This window comes from Mastigoproctus giganteus, chromosome 8 (genome assembly GCF_048544385.1).
Source record: "Mastigoproctus giganteus isolate SK-2022 chromosome 8, ASM4854438v1, whole genome shotgun sequence".
Classification (NCBI taxonomy): Eukaryota; Metazoa; Arthropoda; class Arachnida; order Uropygi; family Thelyphonidae; genus Mastigoproctus; species Mastigoproctus giganteus.
Window position 1 is genome coordinate 82,845,422 of NC_143582.1, and position 21,251 is coordinate 82,866,672.

A 21,251-nucleotide genomic window follows, 5' to 3' on the forward strand; every position below is an offset into this window, starting at 1 on the left:
CATTGTGGAAATTGATAGGTTAAATAAATTTAAGGTGGAACTGGACAAACATTAAGGGGATTGTTTTGTAATTTTTTTTTTTTTTTTTGGCCTGTGCTGCATAAGCTCATACACTTGTTTTCTTGCATCACATGCCATTACTACTACTACTATCCCCGACGCGCATGGCTTTTTTTTTTTTTTTTTCCGGACATCAAAAGCTAATTCTGCATAATAGGTTGTATCAAAAAATGTAATATTCATTTTCATTTCACAATTAAATTATAATTTAATATTAATATAATTATCACTGAATTTTTATTATGTTATTTTTATGTTACATTTATTTAATTAAATGTAAATTAAATTTATATTTAATTAAATAAATGTAAATAAATTATTCATATTTATTTTATTTAATTATTAAATCTTAATCAAATTAAAAATAATAATAATGCAAAGCAAAAAAACACTACTGAAGTTTTGAAAAAAACTCTGCTTCCCATAGAGTATAAATAAGAATAAATTTATTTATGTATGAAAAGCCGGCCAAATCCAGCCAGTAACAGATGTTTTTAATTTCTAAACTACTCTTTTCATTTGAAAAAATAAACATGCGTAATAAAACATAAAAAACTCTTATCAACAATTTTATTTTAAAATTGTTGATAAGAGTACTAAATTGTTGATAAGATAATAAAAATACGATTAAAAATCAAGTTGTCTCTTGATGTTTGGCGTTACTTGTGTTTCACTTTGCACATAGTAACAAACGCCAAAGTTTAAAAGGATAGTGACATCTTGTGGCAATTGGGGACATTTTGATGGTAATAAAAATATCTTTCTAGGCGAATAATAATAACAAAAATCTTAATATCAAACAGTATCATACATTGATACTGTTAATCTTACTATGTGTAATTAATTAGCACACTAATCTATATGTGTAAATTAATCCAATATCAATTTTGTAGTATAATATAATCCAACATTTTGTTATGCGTTTTGAGTTACTGATGGCCAAATCAATTTTCCATGCTGTTCTTATTATGGAGTACTGTACGTATATTCTATAATATATTTGAACGTATATTAAACACGTATATTCGAACTTGATAAATTATGGCGAAATTTTCAGGTAAATTACAACTAATCTACAGTTAATTTTTGAAGAGTTATTCTGAAGTGTATTAATTGAATTTGTTTACTACACTACTTTCCCCCCATGCACGCACTTCCATTATTTAAATTTTAATTCCTGAAGTACACTACATACTTGGATTACATATATGTACAACACTTATTCCAGAGCTATTCAACTATTGAGGGGCTGCATTGATTTTTTTTCCTCTCCCAGTGTACCTCTACAAATATCTTCCCTATGATAGATCAGTGAAGCACAGGCAGACGAATAACTTTACATGACAATAATAGAAAAAATTTAATTTTCTTCACACAAGCTACCATACATATATAAATACTTGCAGACACTGATCAACTTAAAAGGAAGTTTATTATTAAAAAATATACAATCATCATTGTAATTTGTATATTTATTAACTGTAGGTAAAATAAATTGTGACATATAAAATCAGTTTAAATGATTTGGTTAAAAATATATCCAATACAAATGAATTCAATAAAATATAAATATAGTACAAGTTTAAGAAGCCTTTCTGAACTGTAAAAAAACATATTAGCATTGAAGCGATATACTTTACACTGGTAGCCTGGAGATGACATACATTGCTGTCATGGGGGGAGAGCAATATGGTCTATGGATAAGTACAGAAGTGAATGGGGTAATTGACTATATGATGGTGTGGGAAAGGTGAACTTCATAGAGATATTTTTGTGGATATGTACAGAACTTAATGGGGTAATTAGCATTAGTAGAGGCATACAAGAAAGCAAGCTTATACAGCATCAGCCAAAAAAAAAAAACACATCCTATTTCACCTATCCATTCACTCCAAATGTTTGTTGATTTCTGCTTTGAATTTATTTAAGCTGTCTACTTCCACAACAACAGATGGAAGTTTGTTCCAACAATCAACCACCTGCTGGCTAAAGGCAATTTCCGCACATCTATTCTACAACTGTCTTTTATCCATTTTTTAAGGGCACAAAAGGTGATATAGTTGTACACGTTGGCACTAATGATATCAAGAGCAGGAGACCGGCAGAATTGCTTAACAAGTACAGGTCACTGTTGAAAAAAAGTCGTGAAATAGGGTTGAATTTGAAAGTGTCTGCAATTCTGCCCAGACACGATAGGAGGGAGTATATGATGAGAGCCTTGTCGATCAATTCGGCCCTGGAAAGATTGTGCAAGGCTGTGAAGGGGTAGAATTTTTTTTCAGCCTGGACTGTACTTGTTAACAGGAGAGATTGCTTCTACAGGGATGGGATACACTTAAATAGAAAGGGTGCAAGAATATTTGCTGATGCTATCGAGGCAGTGTCGATAGTAGTCACTGGCAGAGGTGAAAGAGATTCTTGCACTGCTTCTATTGGAATGAGCAGAAGCCTGGGAGTCATTGCGGTACAAGTAAACACATGGGTTGTGTTAGGGTAGCTAAGAATAGAAATAGGTGCATGTATACTTGCGTGTACACCAATGCTAGGAGTTTAGTAAATAAATTTGATGAATTTGAGGTATTGCTCAAAACATCAAAGGCAGATATTGTTGGGATATCAGAGACGTGGTGTCACACAGATATAAGGAATGCAGAACTGGAATTTGGGGAGTACAACGTCTACAGAAAGGATAGACTGGATAAGAAGGGAGGAGGGGTTATGCTATTAGTTAAGAAATACATAAAATCCAAGGGAGTGAAGCAAGTGGACATCGCTGGACAGTGCAGTGTCGAGTCAGTTTGGTGTGACATAAGCACTGGGAGATCAAAATTGAGAGTAGGAGTGTGCTATAGGCCTAATGATTCTGATGAGTACAATAAGAAACTACAGGGAAATAGAGTGGGCCAGTAAATCAGAGAGTCTTATAATGGGAGATTTTAATTTCCCAGATATTGACTGGAATTTGGAGGCTGGTCACTCACACACTAGCAAGGCTTTTGTGGATTTATTGGATGATTGTTTTCTACATCAGGATGTTCGGGAGGCAACTAGAGGGAGGAATACTCTTGATTTGATTATCAGCAGTGATTCTTCATGCGTTAAGAATCTGCAGATAAATGAACCACTAGGTGGCAGTGATCACAGTGTGCTGAAGTGGGATTTACTCAAAGAGGTAACTACCATTAGGGGTAAAGGGAAGGGTTATTGCTTTCGTAAAGGCGACTACGATGGACTGAGACAGTATTTAAATTCTATACAGTGGGACCAACTGATGATGTTACCAACAGCAAATGCAAAATGGGAAGCATTCAAAGAACTTATCTTGGAAGCTACTAGGCTTTACATACCAACTAAGAAATATTGTTCAAGGTTTAGGCCTAAATGGATGTCAGATGAACTGATGAGGCATATGGCAGAGAAGAAACATGCATGGGATACATACAAATTAACACATGACACAGAAGCCTATGATAGATACAAGTTGATCTGTAACCAAGTTACAAAGGAGGTTAGGCAGGCGAAGGCAGATTACGAGAAATCTTTGGCAAGGGATGTAAAGAAAAACAGCAAAGAGTTCTTTACTTATGTAAACTCTAGAAGGAAGGGCATGAATCAGATTGGTCCACTTGATATCGATGGGTCAACTGTTGATGATCCTGCTCGGGTAGCTAACAAACTAAATGAATATTTTGCATCGACATTCACTCATGAGGAGTTATTTAGCGAGGGGAAAGCCAGATGTGTATTCAACTCTAGCAGCAAGCTAGAGAATCTTGCAATAACTGAGAGTAAAGTGGAGGAGAAATTGTTGAAGATAAACACAAGAAAGGCACCTGGGGTGGATGGGATCTATCCAGTTATATTAAAGGAAGCAGCAGAGGAAGTAAGCAAACCCTTAGCCATAATTATGAGAGCTTCCTTGGACTCAGGGGAGGTACCCACAGACTGGAGATGTGCAAATGTGACCCCAATTCACAAAGGAGGATCAAAGGCTGACACAAGTAATTATAGACCTGTGAGTTTAACTTCTGTTCCCAGAAAATTAATGGAGGCACTAGTTAAAGAAGCACTGCAGGATCATTTAGACAAGACTTCAGTTATAGCTCGGACACAGCAAGGTTTTGTTAAGGGGAAGTCTTGCCTGACCAATTTGATTGGATACTATGATGCAGTCACAAAGGAACTGGATGCAGGGAATAACTTTGATATTATATACTTGGATCTTAGAAAGGCTTTTGATACTGTTGCACATGGAAGACTGCTGCACAAATTGGAGCAGTGTGACATTGGAGGCAAATTGCTGCTGTGGATAAAGGGGTAGCTGAGGGGGAGAAGACAGAGAGTGGTAATCAATGGACACTGCTCGTCGTGGACTAATGTCCCTCAGGGCTCAGTGTTGGGTCCATTATTGTTTTCTGTATTCATAAATGATATTGATGATGGTATATCAAGCTTAATGTCGAAGTTTGCAGACGATACGAAGGTTGGCAGGGTTGTCAAGGACACTACTGACACTATGCTGCTGCAACAGGATCTGGAAAGGTTGAGCAGATGGGCTGAGGTGGCAAATGAAGTTTAACATTGACAAATGTAAAGTACTACACATGGGAAACAGCAACCCCAGAGCAACGTATCAACTCTGTGGTACTAAACTGACAGTGGTAGAGAATGAAAGGGACCTGGGGGTGGTTGTGAAGGCAGATATGAAGTTCTCTGAGCAGTGCAGACGGGCTGCAAGAGTAGCTCATGGTGTATTGTCAATGATATATAGGAATTTTTCTAGCAGGGATAAGGAGGTGATTATTCCCTTGTATAAGGCAATGGTCAGGCCACACCTCGAGTACTGTATACAGGTCTGGAGGCCTCATTTCAAGAAGGATGTAGAGCTGCTGGAACGAGTACAGAGAAGAGCAACAAGATTAGTGAATGGAACAAAGGGGTGCTCTTACGAAGAAAGGCTTAAGTTTTGCAAATTACAGTGTCTGGAGACTAGGCACCAGCGAGGTGATCTGATAGAGGTGTATAAAGCCTTGAATGGTTTGAGCATGCTCAATGCTAATGGGATTCTTCCTCTCGCTCAGAATAATCACCTGAGAGGGCATAAATTCAAATTGAGGAAAGACAGATGTAGGATAGACGTGCGGAAATTTGCCTTTAGTCAGCGGGTAGTTGGTTGGTGGAACAGACTTCCATCCCTTGTCGTGGAAGTTGATAGCCTAAATAAGTTTAAGGCTCAGCTGGACAGGTATTTTGAACTAACAGAGGGGTGAAGTAGTGGGTTTTTTTTTTTTTTTTTTTTTTGGCTGATGCTGCATAAGCTTGCTTTCTTGCATCAAATGCCTCTACTAATGCTAATTTATGCCCTCCCCTCAGGTATGTAATCTGAATCAGAGGAAGAATGCCATCAGCATTGAGCTTGCTCAATCGTTACAAGTTGCAGAACTTAAGCCTTTCTCAGTAAGAGCAACCCTTTGTTCCACTAACCAATCTCGTTGCCGCTTCTCCATACTCATTTCAGCATCTCTACATTCTTCCTAAAATGAGGCCTCCACACCTGTATGCAGTACTCAAGGTGTGGCCTGACCATCACACCTTATACAAAGGGATAATCATCTCCTTATCCTTGCTAGCAAAATTAATGTATAATTAACTATGATGGTGAGGGAAAGGTTGAAAGATATATATGCCATGGTGTTAATGGGGAAGAGATAAAGGGAAAGGAAGTAGGCAGGGGCTTGTTTTCTTCTGATTAAGATGGGGATGGAAAGAAAGGGTAAATGAAAGAGGAGAGAAAAGGGGAGGATATGATGGAATAATTATAGGTTAATGGCTAGGTGGAGTGTTGGTAATTGGGGGATAGTTTGGGAGGGATGCCTACCCATCTCATGCAATATCAGTGATCCAAAAATTGGGTGTATATGCATACTGCTAGTCTTATTAATTTTAATTTCATAGAAAGTTATATCCTTCCTGCCAGCAATGCATGTTCATCACTTTGTAGGTGATATAGCTGTCTCAGTAACACTGCAATGTTTTCAGTCAGTCCTCCAGGTTGAAATGGCCTCACTGGGAAAGGGGGAAGTATATGATCTGAAAACAAATGCAAGTCACAATAGTGAGGTGATACATTTTCTTGTCTAAGAGATGCTGCATTTCCAGTAATCAGGGATTTGCTTAATCATCTAACTTTACTGATTTGTTTATCTTTATCTGAATCATTTGAGCACTGTGACCACGACCTGCTCATTATTGCTTGAACAATATATATTATGGACACACAATATATATATATGAAATATGAAAACGAAGAAGTGGAAAGGAAAAGAAAACAAAAAGAAGAGGAAAAAAAAAAAAAAACAGTAAGTGTACCTGAATGCACCCAGCAGCAAAACAGGATACAGGTATATAAATAAGTGTTACAAATGAAAGTAAAATGAAATTAAAGTAAATATAGATGGAGAAGTTATTAATCACAAAATGCCAGGCCTAGTTGAAAAAAAAATAATAAGAGAGAAAGAATGTTAAGAACCTAAAAAAAAAAAAAAAATCATTAAGTAGAATTAAGGTTGAATTAATGCCGAATTAACAGGCTAATCATATGTACAAAAGCTGAAATAATAGAGATAAAAATTATAAAATTTTTATCTCTTATTTGATCAGATATCATTATCAGATATCATTTTATCTGAGTATGTAAAAAGAAAATAGGATTGTTAATTTATATCTATTTTATAATATTATTTCTAATCTGTAATATTATTTTGTCACAGATCTGATTATATATATATATATATATATATACTCCCAAAAAATACAGTAGATATCACGTAAGAACTGCCATATACGCAAATGTTAGAAAACACCATCCCAATGTAGACCCATATACTTTTATCAAAAGCCAACTAAAAATATAATAGTAATTACTCAGAAGAGTAACCCCTTATTTACTAGGTTTATTGCACCCAGGCGAGGCTCGTCGCCTGACTGCACTACGACCTATTGCCAAAATTAACCCCCCCCCCTCCCATAGTAAGAGGCTGTATATATGTATATAGTTTTACCTCAGGACAAACAAGTGCTTTTACGCCTTGGAAAAGCGGTACCGGCACTGTCCGAGGTAAGGCATAAAATAAATGTAAAAATAATGTAAATACACAACTAAGTTAAGTAAAGTAAATTCATTGAACCAACCACCAAAACACAATAATAGACCTTGGCCTTAATATCGGGGAATTCGGCCAACACACCATCTGCACATATGTGAAACGTTAACGCGACAGGGCCATAAAAACAGCGCCATAGGGATGGCCATCCATAAAACCAGTTAAAAGTGGGAAATTTTTCCTTATTTCGACTCTACGACCTCCACAGAAACACATCAAGTAGGATGGGAAACTTTCCTTTTTCGACACTACGACCTCCACTTAAACACATCAAGTGAGTAAAGTTATTGCAATATTTTTATTAAAAAACTTACCCGTTGGGCTTTGTGTATTCTATCACAGTTGCTGGGTAGATGATGGGAAATTAATTTGGTTAATTATAAAAAAAGAATATAACTAATAACAATTAGGAATAATATAAACAAGGGTTCAAAAATTAGAATTTAGTACTGAAAAAATAGCAAAGCTGTGATAGATACAAACAGAAACGGGTAAGTAAGAAATGCATTACATCGAATGGACTGTCAATCCTCTCAAAGCCCCCGATGAAGTAGGGGATTGACGTACATGTGATGTAATACTGAAATGTATAAGAATGTTTAATATAATATTATAAAGTAGTATTGATAATTTGCTTATTGCTATAGTTTTTCATTAATAATTGTATGACAATTTCTTTAGCAATACGTAACAAGTTGAAAAATCCTAAATGTATAGGCCATGGTAAATTAAGATAACCGAGATTAGGCTATCGTAAAGAACAGTTATGTATTTACTAAAATACCTATGTGTAAAAAACACCTGTAATTAACAAAATTAATACAAAAGAATAACAAACCACAAAGATAAGACAAAAGAATAATAATATGTACTCTGTTTGTACCCATGCATTGCTAAAACAGCTACTGGGACAACAGAAAAAGCTAGTAAGAAATTAAATTAAATAAAACCACTATAATTATAAATAAAATACGGCATGAACTATCATATTACAAAAGAATAATATATATATATATATATATATATATATATATATATATATATATATATATATACACACACACACACACACAGATATCACAATAAAAAGGACAGGCCCATACCTATTAACATCAATATATCATAAACCAATGTTTGTGGACCAGTAAACTTTAATTCATTTCATGCTCCCTCACATCAGGCACTAAATGAGCAAGGCATGGTCACATTTTTGAAGTGACTCAGATAAAAATAAAGAAATATATATATATATATATATATACCAAGGACACATGAAATGAATTATAATTAGTATACTGGCCTGCACACATTGATTTACTGTGTACTGATGTTAATAGATGAGTCTTTTTATCATAATGTCCAGGAAGGGCTGAACATGGGCCTTTTCAGTCTCGTTTGTAAATTTCAGGAAGTTAGAACTGCTATTGAGATAAGAAAATATGTAATTTCACTCCCCTGATGAAGAATGGTGAAAATGTCATGTATATACCTTTTACATAATATACTGGAGAAAGGAGAATTCGGGAGAGAGTATGATTCGAAATCCCCCATGATGAGGTTTTCCACTGAGATTAAAAAAAGACCATGCCCTTCCAGGATATCACAATAAAAAGGACAGGCCCATACCTATTAACATCAATATCATAAACCAATGTTTGTGAACCAGTAAACTTTAATTCATTTCATGCTCCCTCACATCAACATTGCATATCCAGACACTAAATGAGCAAGGCATGGTCACATTGTTGAAGTGACTCAGATAAAAATAAATAAATTGTAAAGTTAGCACTTACCTTGAGAAATGAAATTATCCTAAGCAAGTCCTAGATTACTGGAAATTGATTTTGGCTTAAAAACATGCCAATGAGGGTACATCACATGCAGCATGTCTCAAACATGAAAACACTTGCCACTGTAGCTCACATTCCTTTCTATGTGGGAGTATCAAAGAGTACATTATCATCAGCATCATTAGCCATATGGTGCAAGGTAGCCTGAGGCTTTTGCTGCACCAGTCAAAAAAATCAATTTCTGAGTTACCCTGAGAGAGAGAGAGAGAAAACAGTCAGAAGTAGAAGGGAATCGCCAAGAAAGAGAAAAATGATGATGATATCCAGCTCAGGACCCTGGGTGTGCCAAGCCTCACCAGATGTCAGCCCCTGGGATCCTACTAAGTTATGACCAGAGGCGGATTTAACGGCAGGCGCACCGGGCGTGCGCCCTGGGCCCCGACTTCTGAAGGGCCCCTCAAAACCCCAACTTTACACTTTTTTTCTAACGACACCAAGTTTGGTTTCATATGTGCAATTTTAATTACGTACAAGTTTACAATCGGCGGTAAAACCTGATAGTAGTATGTTTATATTCGCTTATTTTCATTATTTCATTACTACGCTGCATACTATACACATACTACGCTGCATAGGCCCCGCGCGGCTGCGCTACCGCTCATCAGAGGAATAGAATCGTATTTGCTCCTTAAGTGCAGACTTACGATATACGCGTATTTGCCTATATCGTTAATTTATTGCACTACAACGAAAAATCTCTTCTCTAGTATTCTAATCATCAGACTATTAAATTTTATATTTTTCTTTTCATTGATATTTGTTTCATTTTTATAGCTACCAATGGTAGCTATAAAAATGAAACAACATTTATCAGGGGCTGAAAAAAGACAAAAAAAGACGAATATAATATAATAATATTAAATATAACATATATTATAACATATATAATACGAATATAACATATATTAAATTTTTATTGGAAATAAAACATTAATAGTACATAATATTTTTTATTTATTTAAAAAAATGGTTAACATGTATTTTTATTTTCCCTTTCTCTCTTTTTTTTTAAGGGGCCAAATATTTTCTTCTGCGCCCGGGGCCTCAGCCAACCTTAATCCGCTTCTGGTTATGACATCCACATCATACAAATACCTTGAAGGAAATTGCAGGCTATAAGCATCTATGTTACCACACACTATAAGCATATATATTACCAGTGAAAAAAGGGTGTGGTTATTTAACATATTAATTGCAGGGACTGTAATGCAAGCTACATCAGTGAGGCCATTTGGAAGCCTCACTTAAACATTACCACAGTGCTGGTGAGACAGATAATTTCACCTAATCAGTGTGGTCATCCATTACTGATAGAAAGGCCAATGATGCATACATAATAGATTATGCACAAAATTTTAAAATCTACTGCTGGTGGAATCTGCTCACATCTGAATAGGTTTAAAATAGGGACAATGGTATGCATGTACTCCCTATTTTTGAATCACTGTTGTATGAGATGGGCAGACTTCCACCAATTACTAATGTGCTGCTCAGCCATTATTCTCTAATTGCCTACCGTCATCTCCACACCTTTCTTTTCCCCTCTCTCACATACCCCTTTCTTCCATTCCCACCTTAATCAGAAGAGAACAAATATTCCAGGGGCTCACATCTGGTGAGTATGAGCTTGGCACACCCAGGATCCTGAGATGGATATCATCATTATTCCCTTTCTTGGCAATCCCCCCCCCCCCTCTCTCTCTCTCTCTCTCTCTCTCTCTCTCTCTCTCTCTCTCTCTCTCTCTCTCTCAGTGGTTCAGAAATTTTTTTTTTGGCTGGCGCAGCATAAGCCTCAGGCTTCCTTGCACCATATGGCCAATAATAATAATCCCATATCCACCCCTCTACATGCACTTTTTTTCCCTTTCTCTTCTTCATTAACATTCACAGCATATATACCTTCCCTTCCTCCCCTTTCCTCACCATTATTTAGTTAATTCACACCCTTTTGCTTATGCACTTAGCCACAGACAGTATTGTTTCCCCCAGGCTATCAGTATACAATATATAGCTTTTCTAGTCTATTTTTTCTACTTGAAAAGACTTCTTAACAATGCTGAAAGCTCCTAACATGTGTTCTGAATCTTATATATTTTTATTTCTTTTAAATAGTTTATTTTATTGATTTGTATGCCATCAAAATAATTTTACCCACACTTATTTTCATTTGCAAATTTCATAATAATAAACTTTCTTTGAAGTTAGTGGATTTTCTCAAGAATACGTACAGGCACTCTCGGCTTATGTAATACTCTACTTACGGAAATTGGACTGTACGTAAGTTTTTGCCGGCCGGTGCAAACTTAAAAAAAAAAAAAATCATGGAAATGTATTTTGCATCCCATAGGAATAAATGGAGGTCTGTGAAATATCATAATATGAACCCAATAACTTGTTTTTTTTTTTGATAATTCGTTCCAAGACCTTGGAAGTTGAAATTTTCGCAATATAACTAAGCTATTTATCTCTCTAATCTAAAAGGTCATTTTTATAATGGAAATTGCACTTTTATCGTTATCATATGTTCCATTATAAGAATCAATTTTGAATGCCTTTGTGATATTTTTCTAAAACACATTTCTGGAGGTCAAAACCATAAAACAATACGCACTTTCCAGTTTATTGGGCATTTCTGTTAGCACAAAATATTATAAACGAGTAGTAAACTATCTTATTGCATTTGCGATAATACCGATAACTGGAATTGTGTGGGTTTTTACGCCGTTGTGGTAAAATGTGTTCCCCTTCACTGAAATCTTCAATTATATAAAAAACAAATTTTCAGAATCTTCTCTTCATTCCTATTTACTTATTACAATGGTGAAGGGAAAGAGACCAACGGAAAATGCTAGGAAATGAAACACAATTGAGTTAGAAATGAAGATGATTAATTAAGAAGTACAAACCAAGACAAAGTTTGTCATCTATTGCACGGAATTAGGTCTCGCTGGTTCAGCAGTGAGTACTATTTTAAAGGACACTGCGTGTATAAAAGAACATGTTAAAGGATTAGCGCATTTAAGATCAACAGTGATCACAAAACAGCGTTCAGGTGCTATATCGAAGATGGAAAAGCAATTAATAATATGGATGGAAAATCAGATTTAGAAGCGAGTCCCCCTGAGTCCATTGGCCATTCAAGCAAAAGCAAGAAGTATTTATGAAGATATTATGGATAAGTACGGCGAACCCCAAGCCAAGTTCGTGGCAAGCAACGGGTGGTTTAATAGGTTCAAGCATTGCTCTGGTTTCCAAAACAAAGTATGTGGTGAAGTCACCAGTGCCAATTCTGCAGCTGCAGAGAAATTTTTTCTTTTGTTAGAAAAAACTCCTAAATCTCCACAGCTCTCAACTTCCGCAGCAGCGTGCTTATCAGCTGGAGAGTTAATTCTGGCAATGATACTCGAAAGTTAAAACTTGCTGATGTTATGCCTATCTCCTCTCTCTTTTTGTAATTTTATAATTTTGAAATTTTTGTAATTTTTCCTGCACATCAGATAAAAAAAATATTTGAATAAATAATTCTATTTACATGTTCGTCAAACATTTCTTTTTTGCTTCAATCAAATTCAGTACACATAGTTGCGAGTGCTGCATAAGCATTTGGGGAAATTCTAACTTATGTAGAGTTCTGCAGAACGCAACCCTTACGTAAGTCGGGAAGTGGCTGTATATTATTCCCAACCTTTGGGGGTTCTTTATTCATTATTTACTAAATGTTATGTGAAATCAGTTGAAAAAGTTACACGAAATATTAGTGGACACTTTTTGTATGTTGTTTGTGACAAGATTCACTGCATATTTCAACTGAGGAACACATATGTTGTGGTAAAAATTACTCAGTGAAGCCTGAAAACAATGCAACTTCTAAACAGTTTCACACAGCTTTCCCCATTCTCACTCTTTGGTACCTTTTCAAGAACATTTCTGTCTGTGACATATTGTGGTGGTTTCTTGAGTTGCTCAAAACAACTTCCATGTAAACATGTTTATTTTGTGCCTATTTTTATTTTGGACCTAGGAATACATCCCAGATTTGTTTGCACACGATTTTGAAACAAACACCATATATATATATATTGCTTAGATTTATGTAATTTTTTATTTTTCAGCAAATAAAACTGGTGGAGTTAGACATGCATGCTGAATCTTTTTCTGTCAGGATGAGGAAAACAAATATTCATATTATGATTTTTCAAGTGGGGTTATATTTTTGTATATGGAGTTTATTATGGACTGCTGAAAATGCACATGCTCTTGAAGGTAAATATCATTATTTTTAATTTTTTTAGTGTAAATCTTGGAAAATAAGTGTAATTGGAATTCTTTTTTTTTTACCTGAAATTAATTGAAGATTGTTTTTGGTTGGTCATGAAACAGTGATTCATTTTGAATAATTTTATTCAGCATATTCAAATTTTTTTAATCAACCTAATAACTCTAGAGTGTCTTTACTGCAAGAGATTCGATAGAGTACCATTATCAAATGAATCCAATAGCATTTATAAAAAATAATGCCTGATAAGCAGAAAAGTTGTTCTCCATAGGACATGCTTGCTCGAAAAAGACAAGCTCTTAGCCAAAAGATTTTCCAACCATTTTTTTTTTTTTTTTTTTTTTTTTTTTTGGCACATCGGCTTCTGTGGCCATAATGCACCTCCCAAGGTTTTTTTTTTTTTTTTTTTGCAGTACTTTGATCCAAGCCCGAGGCGGGATTCGAACCCGCGACCTTTGGGTTCCGAGGCAGGCACTTTACCCACCCGGCTAGCTGGTCGGCTTTCCAACCATTATAATACATGAAATGCATCTCTGCTGGAATTTACATTTGACTATTTTCTGGGCTGCAATTCTCATCACAGACTAGAGCAGAAGCACATAAAAATAAGAAAATATAATTTTCTGTTTTCTAATACCAATGCTAGAAATCTTGTTAAGTTTAGTTTTAAGTTTACTTCAGATTTATGTACCTACATAATGTTTTTTTTTTTTTTTTTGTTGAAAACAAAAACAGTTTCTACAGTCAATGTGTTCATCATAAAGGAACTGTTAAATTAAATAAACATAACAGTTCCTTTACATCTCAGCCGATTTGGTTTCATAGGCCTTGAGATTTGCCTTCTGTGTCACATGCTGTTTGTTTATTTGTTTGAGCTCAGTGAGAGGATAGATACTCTCATTACTTCTCAAATATAATAAAGCATAGTATTTTGAATTGATAAGAAAACACTCATATAACAAGAGTTTTAATATGAAAAACAATTTTTAATATAAAAAAATATACTCTAATTATGGTTGTATTCTTGTAAACTTTTAAAGTTGGGGGGGGGAAAGGAGTATTTTCCTCTGAGTGTTCATACAAACCTTTATCTACATATTTATATATTTTTTTGGTTTATAGTCCAAGTTTGCAGATGATACGAAGGTTGGTAGGGTTGTTAATGACACTAATGACAGTACACTGCTGCAACAGGATCTAGAAAAGTTGAGCAGATGGGCTGAGAGGTGGCAAATGTAAAGTACTACATATGGTAAGCAGTAATCCCAGAGTAACATATCAACTCTGTGGTACCACACTGACAGTGGTAGAGAATGAAAAGGATCTGGGAGTAATTGTGCAGGCAGATATGAAGTTTTCTGAGCAGTGCAGACGTTCTGCAAGAGTAGCTCATGGTGTCTTGTCAGTGATATACAGGAGTTTTTCTAGCATTTATAAGGAGGTGATTATGACCTTGTATAAGGTAATGGTCAGGCCACACCTTGAGTACTGTATACAGGTCTGGAGGCCTCATTTTAAAAAGGATGTAGAGCTGTTGGAACAAGTACAGAGAAGGGCAACAAGATTAGTGAACAGAACCAAGGGTTGCTCTTATGAAGAAAGGCTTAAGTTTTGCAAATTACAGTGTCTGGAGACTAGGCACCTGCGAGGTGATCTGATTGAGGTGTATAAAGCCTTGGATGGTTTGAGCATGCTCAATGCTGATGGGATTCTTCCTCTTGCTCAGAATAATCACCTGAGAGGGCATAAATTCAAATTGAGGAAAGACTGTTGTAGAATAGATGTGCGGAAGTTTGCCTTTAGCCAGCGGGTGGTTGATTGCTGGAACGAACTTCCATCTGTCGTTGTAGAAGTTGATAACTTAAATATATTCAAAGCAAAACTTGACAAACATTTGGAGCGAAGGGATGGGTGAAATAAGGGGTGGTTTTTTTTTTTTTTTTTTTTTTGGCTGATGCTATATAAGCTTGCTTTCTTGCATCATGTGCCCTTGCTAATGCTAAAGAAAAACTGTCAAACTAAAATTGTATTTGCTGTTTGTCTGTATTCAGAGACAGGCTTGCAACTCTTTCTTGCCATTTTATCTTATGGACATTTCAAGTAGGTGGACTAGGGAGCTTCAGTACAGTCAGTTCTGATTTAACGTGGTGCATGTGTTACTAAAAATCTCCGCGTTATGGTATTTTGCACATTAAAAACAACAGGGCTTATGGGAAAAATGGGGATAGAGGCAGAGCACTGAAAAAAAAAAAAAAAAAAAAGTTCAGTTTGGTAAGTTTGTTTGTTTGGAGATTTATTAGGTGCATCAGCAGCTATGGGCATAGTGTGCCAAGTTTGGTAAGTAAAATAGTTAGAAACCCAATAAAATTGCTAGCGCAGGTTTAAACATTTTTAATTTCTAATAAATAAATAAATATTACAGTAAATATAGCACTCTATCTTGACAAGATACCTTGTATTGGTTGGAGACTATGTACACTGTCATACATAGCTTAATTAATACTGTAATATATGCATACTAATTGGCATTTCTGTTTAATGATTTTTTTTTACTATAAAATTTAAAACAGTAAAAAAGATAAGCAATCAATAACGACAAACACGGCACACACAAATTGCATGGGTGAGATACGGAGTAACAAGTTTATGAAGCTTACAAAATAGAAATGAAGAGAAGATTCTGAAATTTTATTTATGTTTTTTATATGATTGAAGATTTCATGGAGGGCGAAACACATTTCACCATAATAATGTGAAAACCCACAGAATTCTAGCTATCGGTATTATCGCAAATGGAATAAGATGGAGTTTGCTACCCATTTATAATTAGATTGCACTAACAGAAAAGCCCAATAAACTGGGAACTGCTAATTGTTTTTACTGTTTTATGGTAGTGACCTCCAGAAATGTGCTCCTCTGCTCACACTGTCCCAACTCACGAAATTTCTGTTTGAACAGAAAAATGTGAGCTCCTTAAAACATGAGTCGGCCTACAATATCACTTGTAATCTTGTGAATACAGAGCCAATACAAAAATCGTGTTATACTCGCATTGTTCCCTAATACATCAGTCGCACTGGAGGACATTCATGTTGTTAAAATGCATGTTATAGCAGAACTGACTGTATTATCTCACACTGCAAGTGTGTTTTTGTTTAAGTTAAAATTATTATTTATATTGGAACTTTACAAACTCATATCAAATGGAGAAATAAATGGCATAAATGTAAACAAGTGGTACTTGAAAGAAAAAAAATGAGACAATTTACATGTCAGATGGCCAGAAGAAAATTTTTTACAATTGAGCTTCATGATATGTAATACCCCCTGCAAACAAAATGACAATACTGGGTTTTTCCACTTTTGTCCTATGAGTGGATAAGTGGGCTCACATAATTCTTTAATACTGCCGTGTTTAATATTTTAAGATAGAGATACACTTGTAAGAAAAAAAAAAAAAAAGTAGTAAGTTGAACTTGTGTCCTTGTTAATTTTTAAAGTAGCTTGATATGATGGAAAAGGCTACCAACTCCTGGACCAGAGGAATTTCTGCTTTTCATTCAAGGCTGTGGTTTAGCTTCTGGCAGAAGTATTGGAAGGTTTTTCAGTCCAAGAAGTGTTTCCCTCCTCTGAATATGAATGGTTGATGTACTGGCTGATGTTTCTGTTTCCTTTTGGACTTATTCCATATGTTTTCCACAGATGACATGTAAGACATGAAGATTTTATGCTTAATCTCTGAATATGAGAGGCTGTCCAGATTTCCCCCTTCTCAGAGGTGTATTGCTAAAAAAAAAAAAAAAAAATAGTACCAGAACGCTCGTTCTCCAGAAGACTATATAATAACGCCACATCAACCGTACAGTAACTGAATCAGACTCACGGTTCATAGAACAATAAGTTCTTACATTCAGCTCATGGCAAATCAAAATACAGCATTCGCATGCATCACAGTATATCTCATTCGTTGGATCTCTTTATCTAACACATTGTACTGTAGTAGGACACGTTCAAGTTTCATTGTGAAATTTATATTTTTGTTTTTAATAAATTTTCAAAGAAATCCATTTTAAAGATTACTATTAATACAGGAACTCAGACTTATGGAAATTCTTCTTTACATAAGTTTTTGCTGGCCGGTGCAAACTTAAATTCGTGGAAACATATCTGCATCCCGTAGGAATAAATGGGGGTATCATGAAAATATGGTAATGTGAACCCAATAACACTGGTTTTTTTTTTTTTTTTTTTTTTTTTGTAATTCATTCCAAGTCCTTGGAAGTCGAAAATTTTGCTATAATACTAAGCTATTTATCTCTCTAAAAGGTCATATTTATAATAGAAATTGCACTACCCTTTCATCGTTATCATATGTTCCCGTTATAAGAATCAATTTTGAATGCCTTTGTGATATTTTTCAAAAGCACATTTCTGGAGGTCACGACCGAAAAACAATTTGCACTTTCCAGTTTATTGGGATTTTCTGTTCGTGCATCTAATTATAAACGGATAGTAAACTCTATCTTATTGCATTTGCGATAATACCAATAACTGAAATTGTGTGGGTTTTTACACTGTTATGCTGAAATGTGTTCCCCTTCACTGAAATCTTCAGTCATATAAAAAACAAATTTTCAGAAAGAAACTTCCCTTCATTCCTATTTATGTATTACGATGATGAAGCAAAAGTGACCAACAAAAAGTGCAAGTGGTGGTAGCGCCAGGAAACAAAACAAAATTGATTTAGAAATGAAGATAAAAAAGATTAAGAAGTACGAAGGAAGACAAAGTTTGTCATCTATTGCAAGGGAATTAAGTCTTGCTGCTTCAACAGTGAATACTATTTTAAAGGACAGTGCGCATATAAAAGAACATGTCAAAGGATCAATGCACTTAAGATCAACAGTGATCACAAAACAGCTTTCAGGTGTTTTGTGAAGAAGATGGAACTATATCGAAGATGGAACAGCTGTTAATATGGATGGAAAATCAGATTCAGAAGCAAGTGCCCCTGAGTCTAATAACCATTCAAGAAAAAGCAACAAATATTTATAAAGATATTAAGGATAAGTACGGCGAACCCCAAGCCAAGTTTGTGACAAGCAACGGGTGGTTTAATAGATTCAAGCATCGCGCTGGTTTCTACAAAGTTAAAGTATGCAGTGAAGTCGCCAGAGCCAATTCTGCAGTTGCAGAGAAATTTTGTGATGTGTTGAAAAAAAAAATTATTGATGAAGGCGGCTATTCAACACAGCAAAGTTTTAACGTTGACAAGACCGCTCTGTATTGGAAAAAAATGCCAGATCAAACATACATTGCCAAAGAGGAAAATACAATGCCAGGTTTTAAGGCATCAAAAGACTCTTGCTTGGAGCTAATGAAGCGGGATATTATAGATTAAAACCACTGCTTGTGTACCATTCTGGAAATCCTCGCGCATTTAAGGGCATCAATAAAGCAACCCTACCTGTGCATTTCCAGTCGAATCATAGAGCATGGATAACAATATCAGTCTTTGAGGATTGGTTTTAATGCTGCTTCATTCCCAAGGTTGAAAAATATTTTAAAGACAACGATGTTCCTTTCACAATTTTACTTCTATCAGATAATGTTCCTGGACATCCTACGCATCTAGATGATTTCAATTGGAATGTGAGAGTCGTATTTCTACCGCCAAACATGACTTCACTCATCCAACCTATGGATCAGGGTAATATTTCGAATTTAAAAGCATACTATTTATGCACAACATTTGCTCAGGCATTTTCTGCAGTAGATGATGAGAAAAATTTTACGTTGAGAGACTTTTGGAAATCTTACATTACTTACCATGCCATCTTAAACATTAATAAGGCCTCGGTGGAAATTACCAAAATGTATGTTTAAATGGCATATGAAAGAAAATATGTCCACAGCATGTAAGAGGCTATAAAGGATTTGAAAAAGATGAATCATATGAAGAGGTTACAGATAAGATTGTAAAGGTTGCAGAGCTACTTCAGTTAATGCCAAAGACATGGAGGACTTAATAGAGGAAGAAAAGAAGGAATTATCTAATGAAGAACTTATTGACTTGGGCAACAATAGTGAAAAAGAAATGCTTGACGAAGCTCAAGATGAACTAAATGAGGGGCCGGGACACTTCATCGCCAGAGAGATGGCAGTGGCATTTCGTGAAATTGCATCGGCAATGGCAAGGTTTGAGAAGATGAATTCTGACAGCAAACGATTCTTAAAAGTTAACAGAGGGGTGAATAATAAGCTTGCTTGCTAGAAAGAAATCTATGATGAAAAGAAAAAAAAGCCACCGTCCAGTCATCCAATAACATGTTCTTTCATAAGGTTGAGCGGCCGACCCCTTCTAAATCGCCCCAGCCCTCAACCTCCAACAGCAGCGTACTTATCAGCTGCAGACGTCAATTCTGGCAACGATGCTCAAGAGGTAAAACTTACTGACGTTATGCCTGTCTTCTCTCTTTTTTTTGTAATTTTATAATTTTTTATAATTTTTCCTGTGCATGAGATAAAAAATTGAATAAATACAATAAAGGTTGATGATAAAAGATAAATAGAATAAAAATTCTATTTACATGTTCGACGAAAATTCTTTTTTGATTCAATCAATTCTGCAAGCACAGTTGCGAGTGCTGCACAAGCATGGAGGAAAATTCCCCGACTTATGCAGTAGTAGTAGTAATCGTGGCATGTGATGCAAGAAAGCAAGCGTATGAGCTTATGTAGCATCAGCCAAAAAAAAAAAAAAAAAAAAAATTACACAACCATTCCCTCTAAATGTTTGTCTAGTTCCTCCTTATTTTTATTCAACCTATCAACTTCCACAACGACAGTTGGAAGTTTGTTCCAGCAATTAACCACCCGCTGGCTAAAGGCAAATTTCCGCACATCTATTCTACATCTGTCTTTTCTTAATTTGAATTTATGCCCCCTTAGGTTCGTAATCTGAACAAGTGGAAGGATCCCATCAGAATTCAGCATGCTCAACCCATTCAAGGCCTTATATACCTCAATCAGATCACCGCGCAGGTGCCTAGTCTCCAGCCACTGCAATTTGCAGAACTTAAGCCTCTCTTGGTAAGAGGATCCCTTCATTCCCCCTCACCAATCTTGTTGCCCTTCTCTGTACACGCTCAAGTAAATCTACATCCTTCCTAAAATGAGGCCTCCAGACCTCAAGGCGTGGCCTGACCATTGCCTTATACAGAGGCAATGGTCAGGCCACGGGGGATAATCACCTCCTTTTCCCTGCTAGCAAAATTCCTATATATCATTAACAAAACCCCATGACCTGCCCTGGCAGCCTGTCTGCATTGCTCAGAAAACTTCATATAAGTGCAGATCAAGGAGCCAAAATTTCAAAAAAAGAGCTTGTTAAAATTATCAAAGAGGGGTATTATGCGTTATACTTCTCAACAAGTTTTTAACATAAATGAATCAGGACTTTTATGGAAACGAATGCCTAAAATAAGTTTCATATTGAAAAAAAGAAAAAAAAAACATGCCAGGTTTCAAAGTGGCGAAGGATCGGTTGACTTTATTGTTAGATGGTAACGCTGTGGGAGATTTAAAATTAATACCCCTTTTAGTTTATTTGGAAGAGGGCCAAAGTTCAACTCAAAATCGACACTTTTTTTATGATTAAATTCAATTTAGATCAATTAAATTCATGATTTTAATTGGAATTTTAAGTTTAATTTTGATATGTAAGTAGTTACCACATAATGATATACATATGTAATGCAGAATATTTATATGTACAAATATTTGAACATTAAATATTTTGACCGACATTTGTGTATCTTTTCACTACCGTTTATTATTGATTAGGAAATATCCCATGGCACCGACCGCAACTCACAAATACATATGTTATCTTATGGGAAT

At 35.5% G+C, this 21,251-nt stretch overlaps 1 protein-coding gene across 3 annotated transcripts in view; it reads left to right on the plus strand.

Annotated features, from left to right (window-relative positions):
- Positions 1-717: 717 nt before the first annotated feature.
- The window catches only part of bug (thioredoxin domain-containing protein bug), a 71,365-nt gene continuing 50,831 nt past the window's right edge, over positions 718-21,251 (plus strand). Inside the window, exons 1-2 of one of the 3 annotated variants that reach the window (XM_090379548.1) lie at positions 718-806; positions 13,186-13,336. In XM_090379548.1, the coding sequence (XP_090235674.1) occupies positions 804-806; positions 13,186-13,336 (154 nt within the window). In that variant the 5' untranslated portion in view covers positions 718-803. Of the gene's footprint in view, positions 807-975; positions 1,118-13,185; positions 13,337-21,251 lie in introns of those variants that run through there. The other 2 variants (XM_090379547.1, XM_090379549.1) reach the window with 2 other exon arrangements.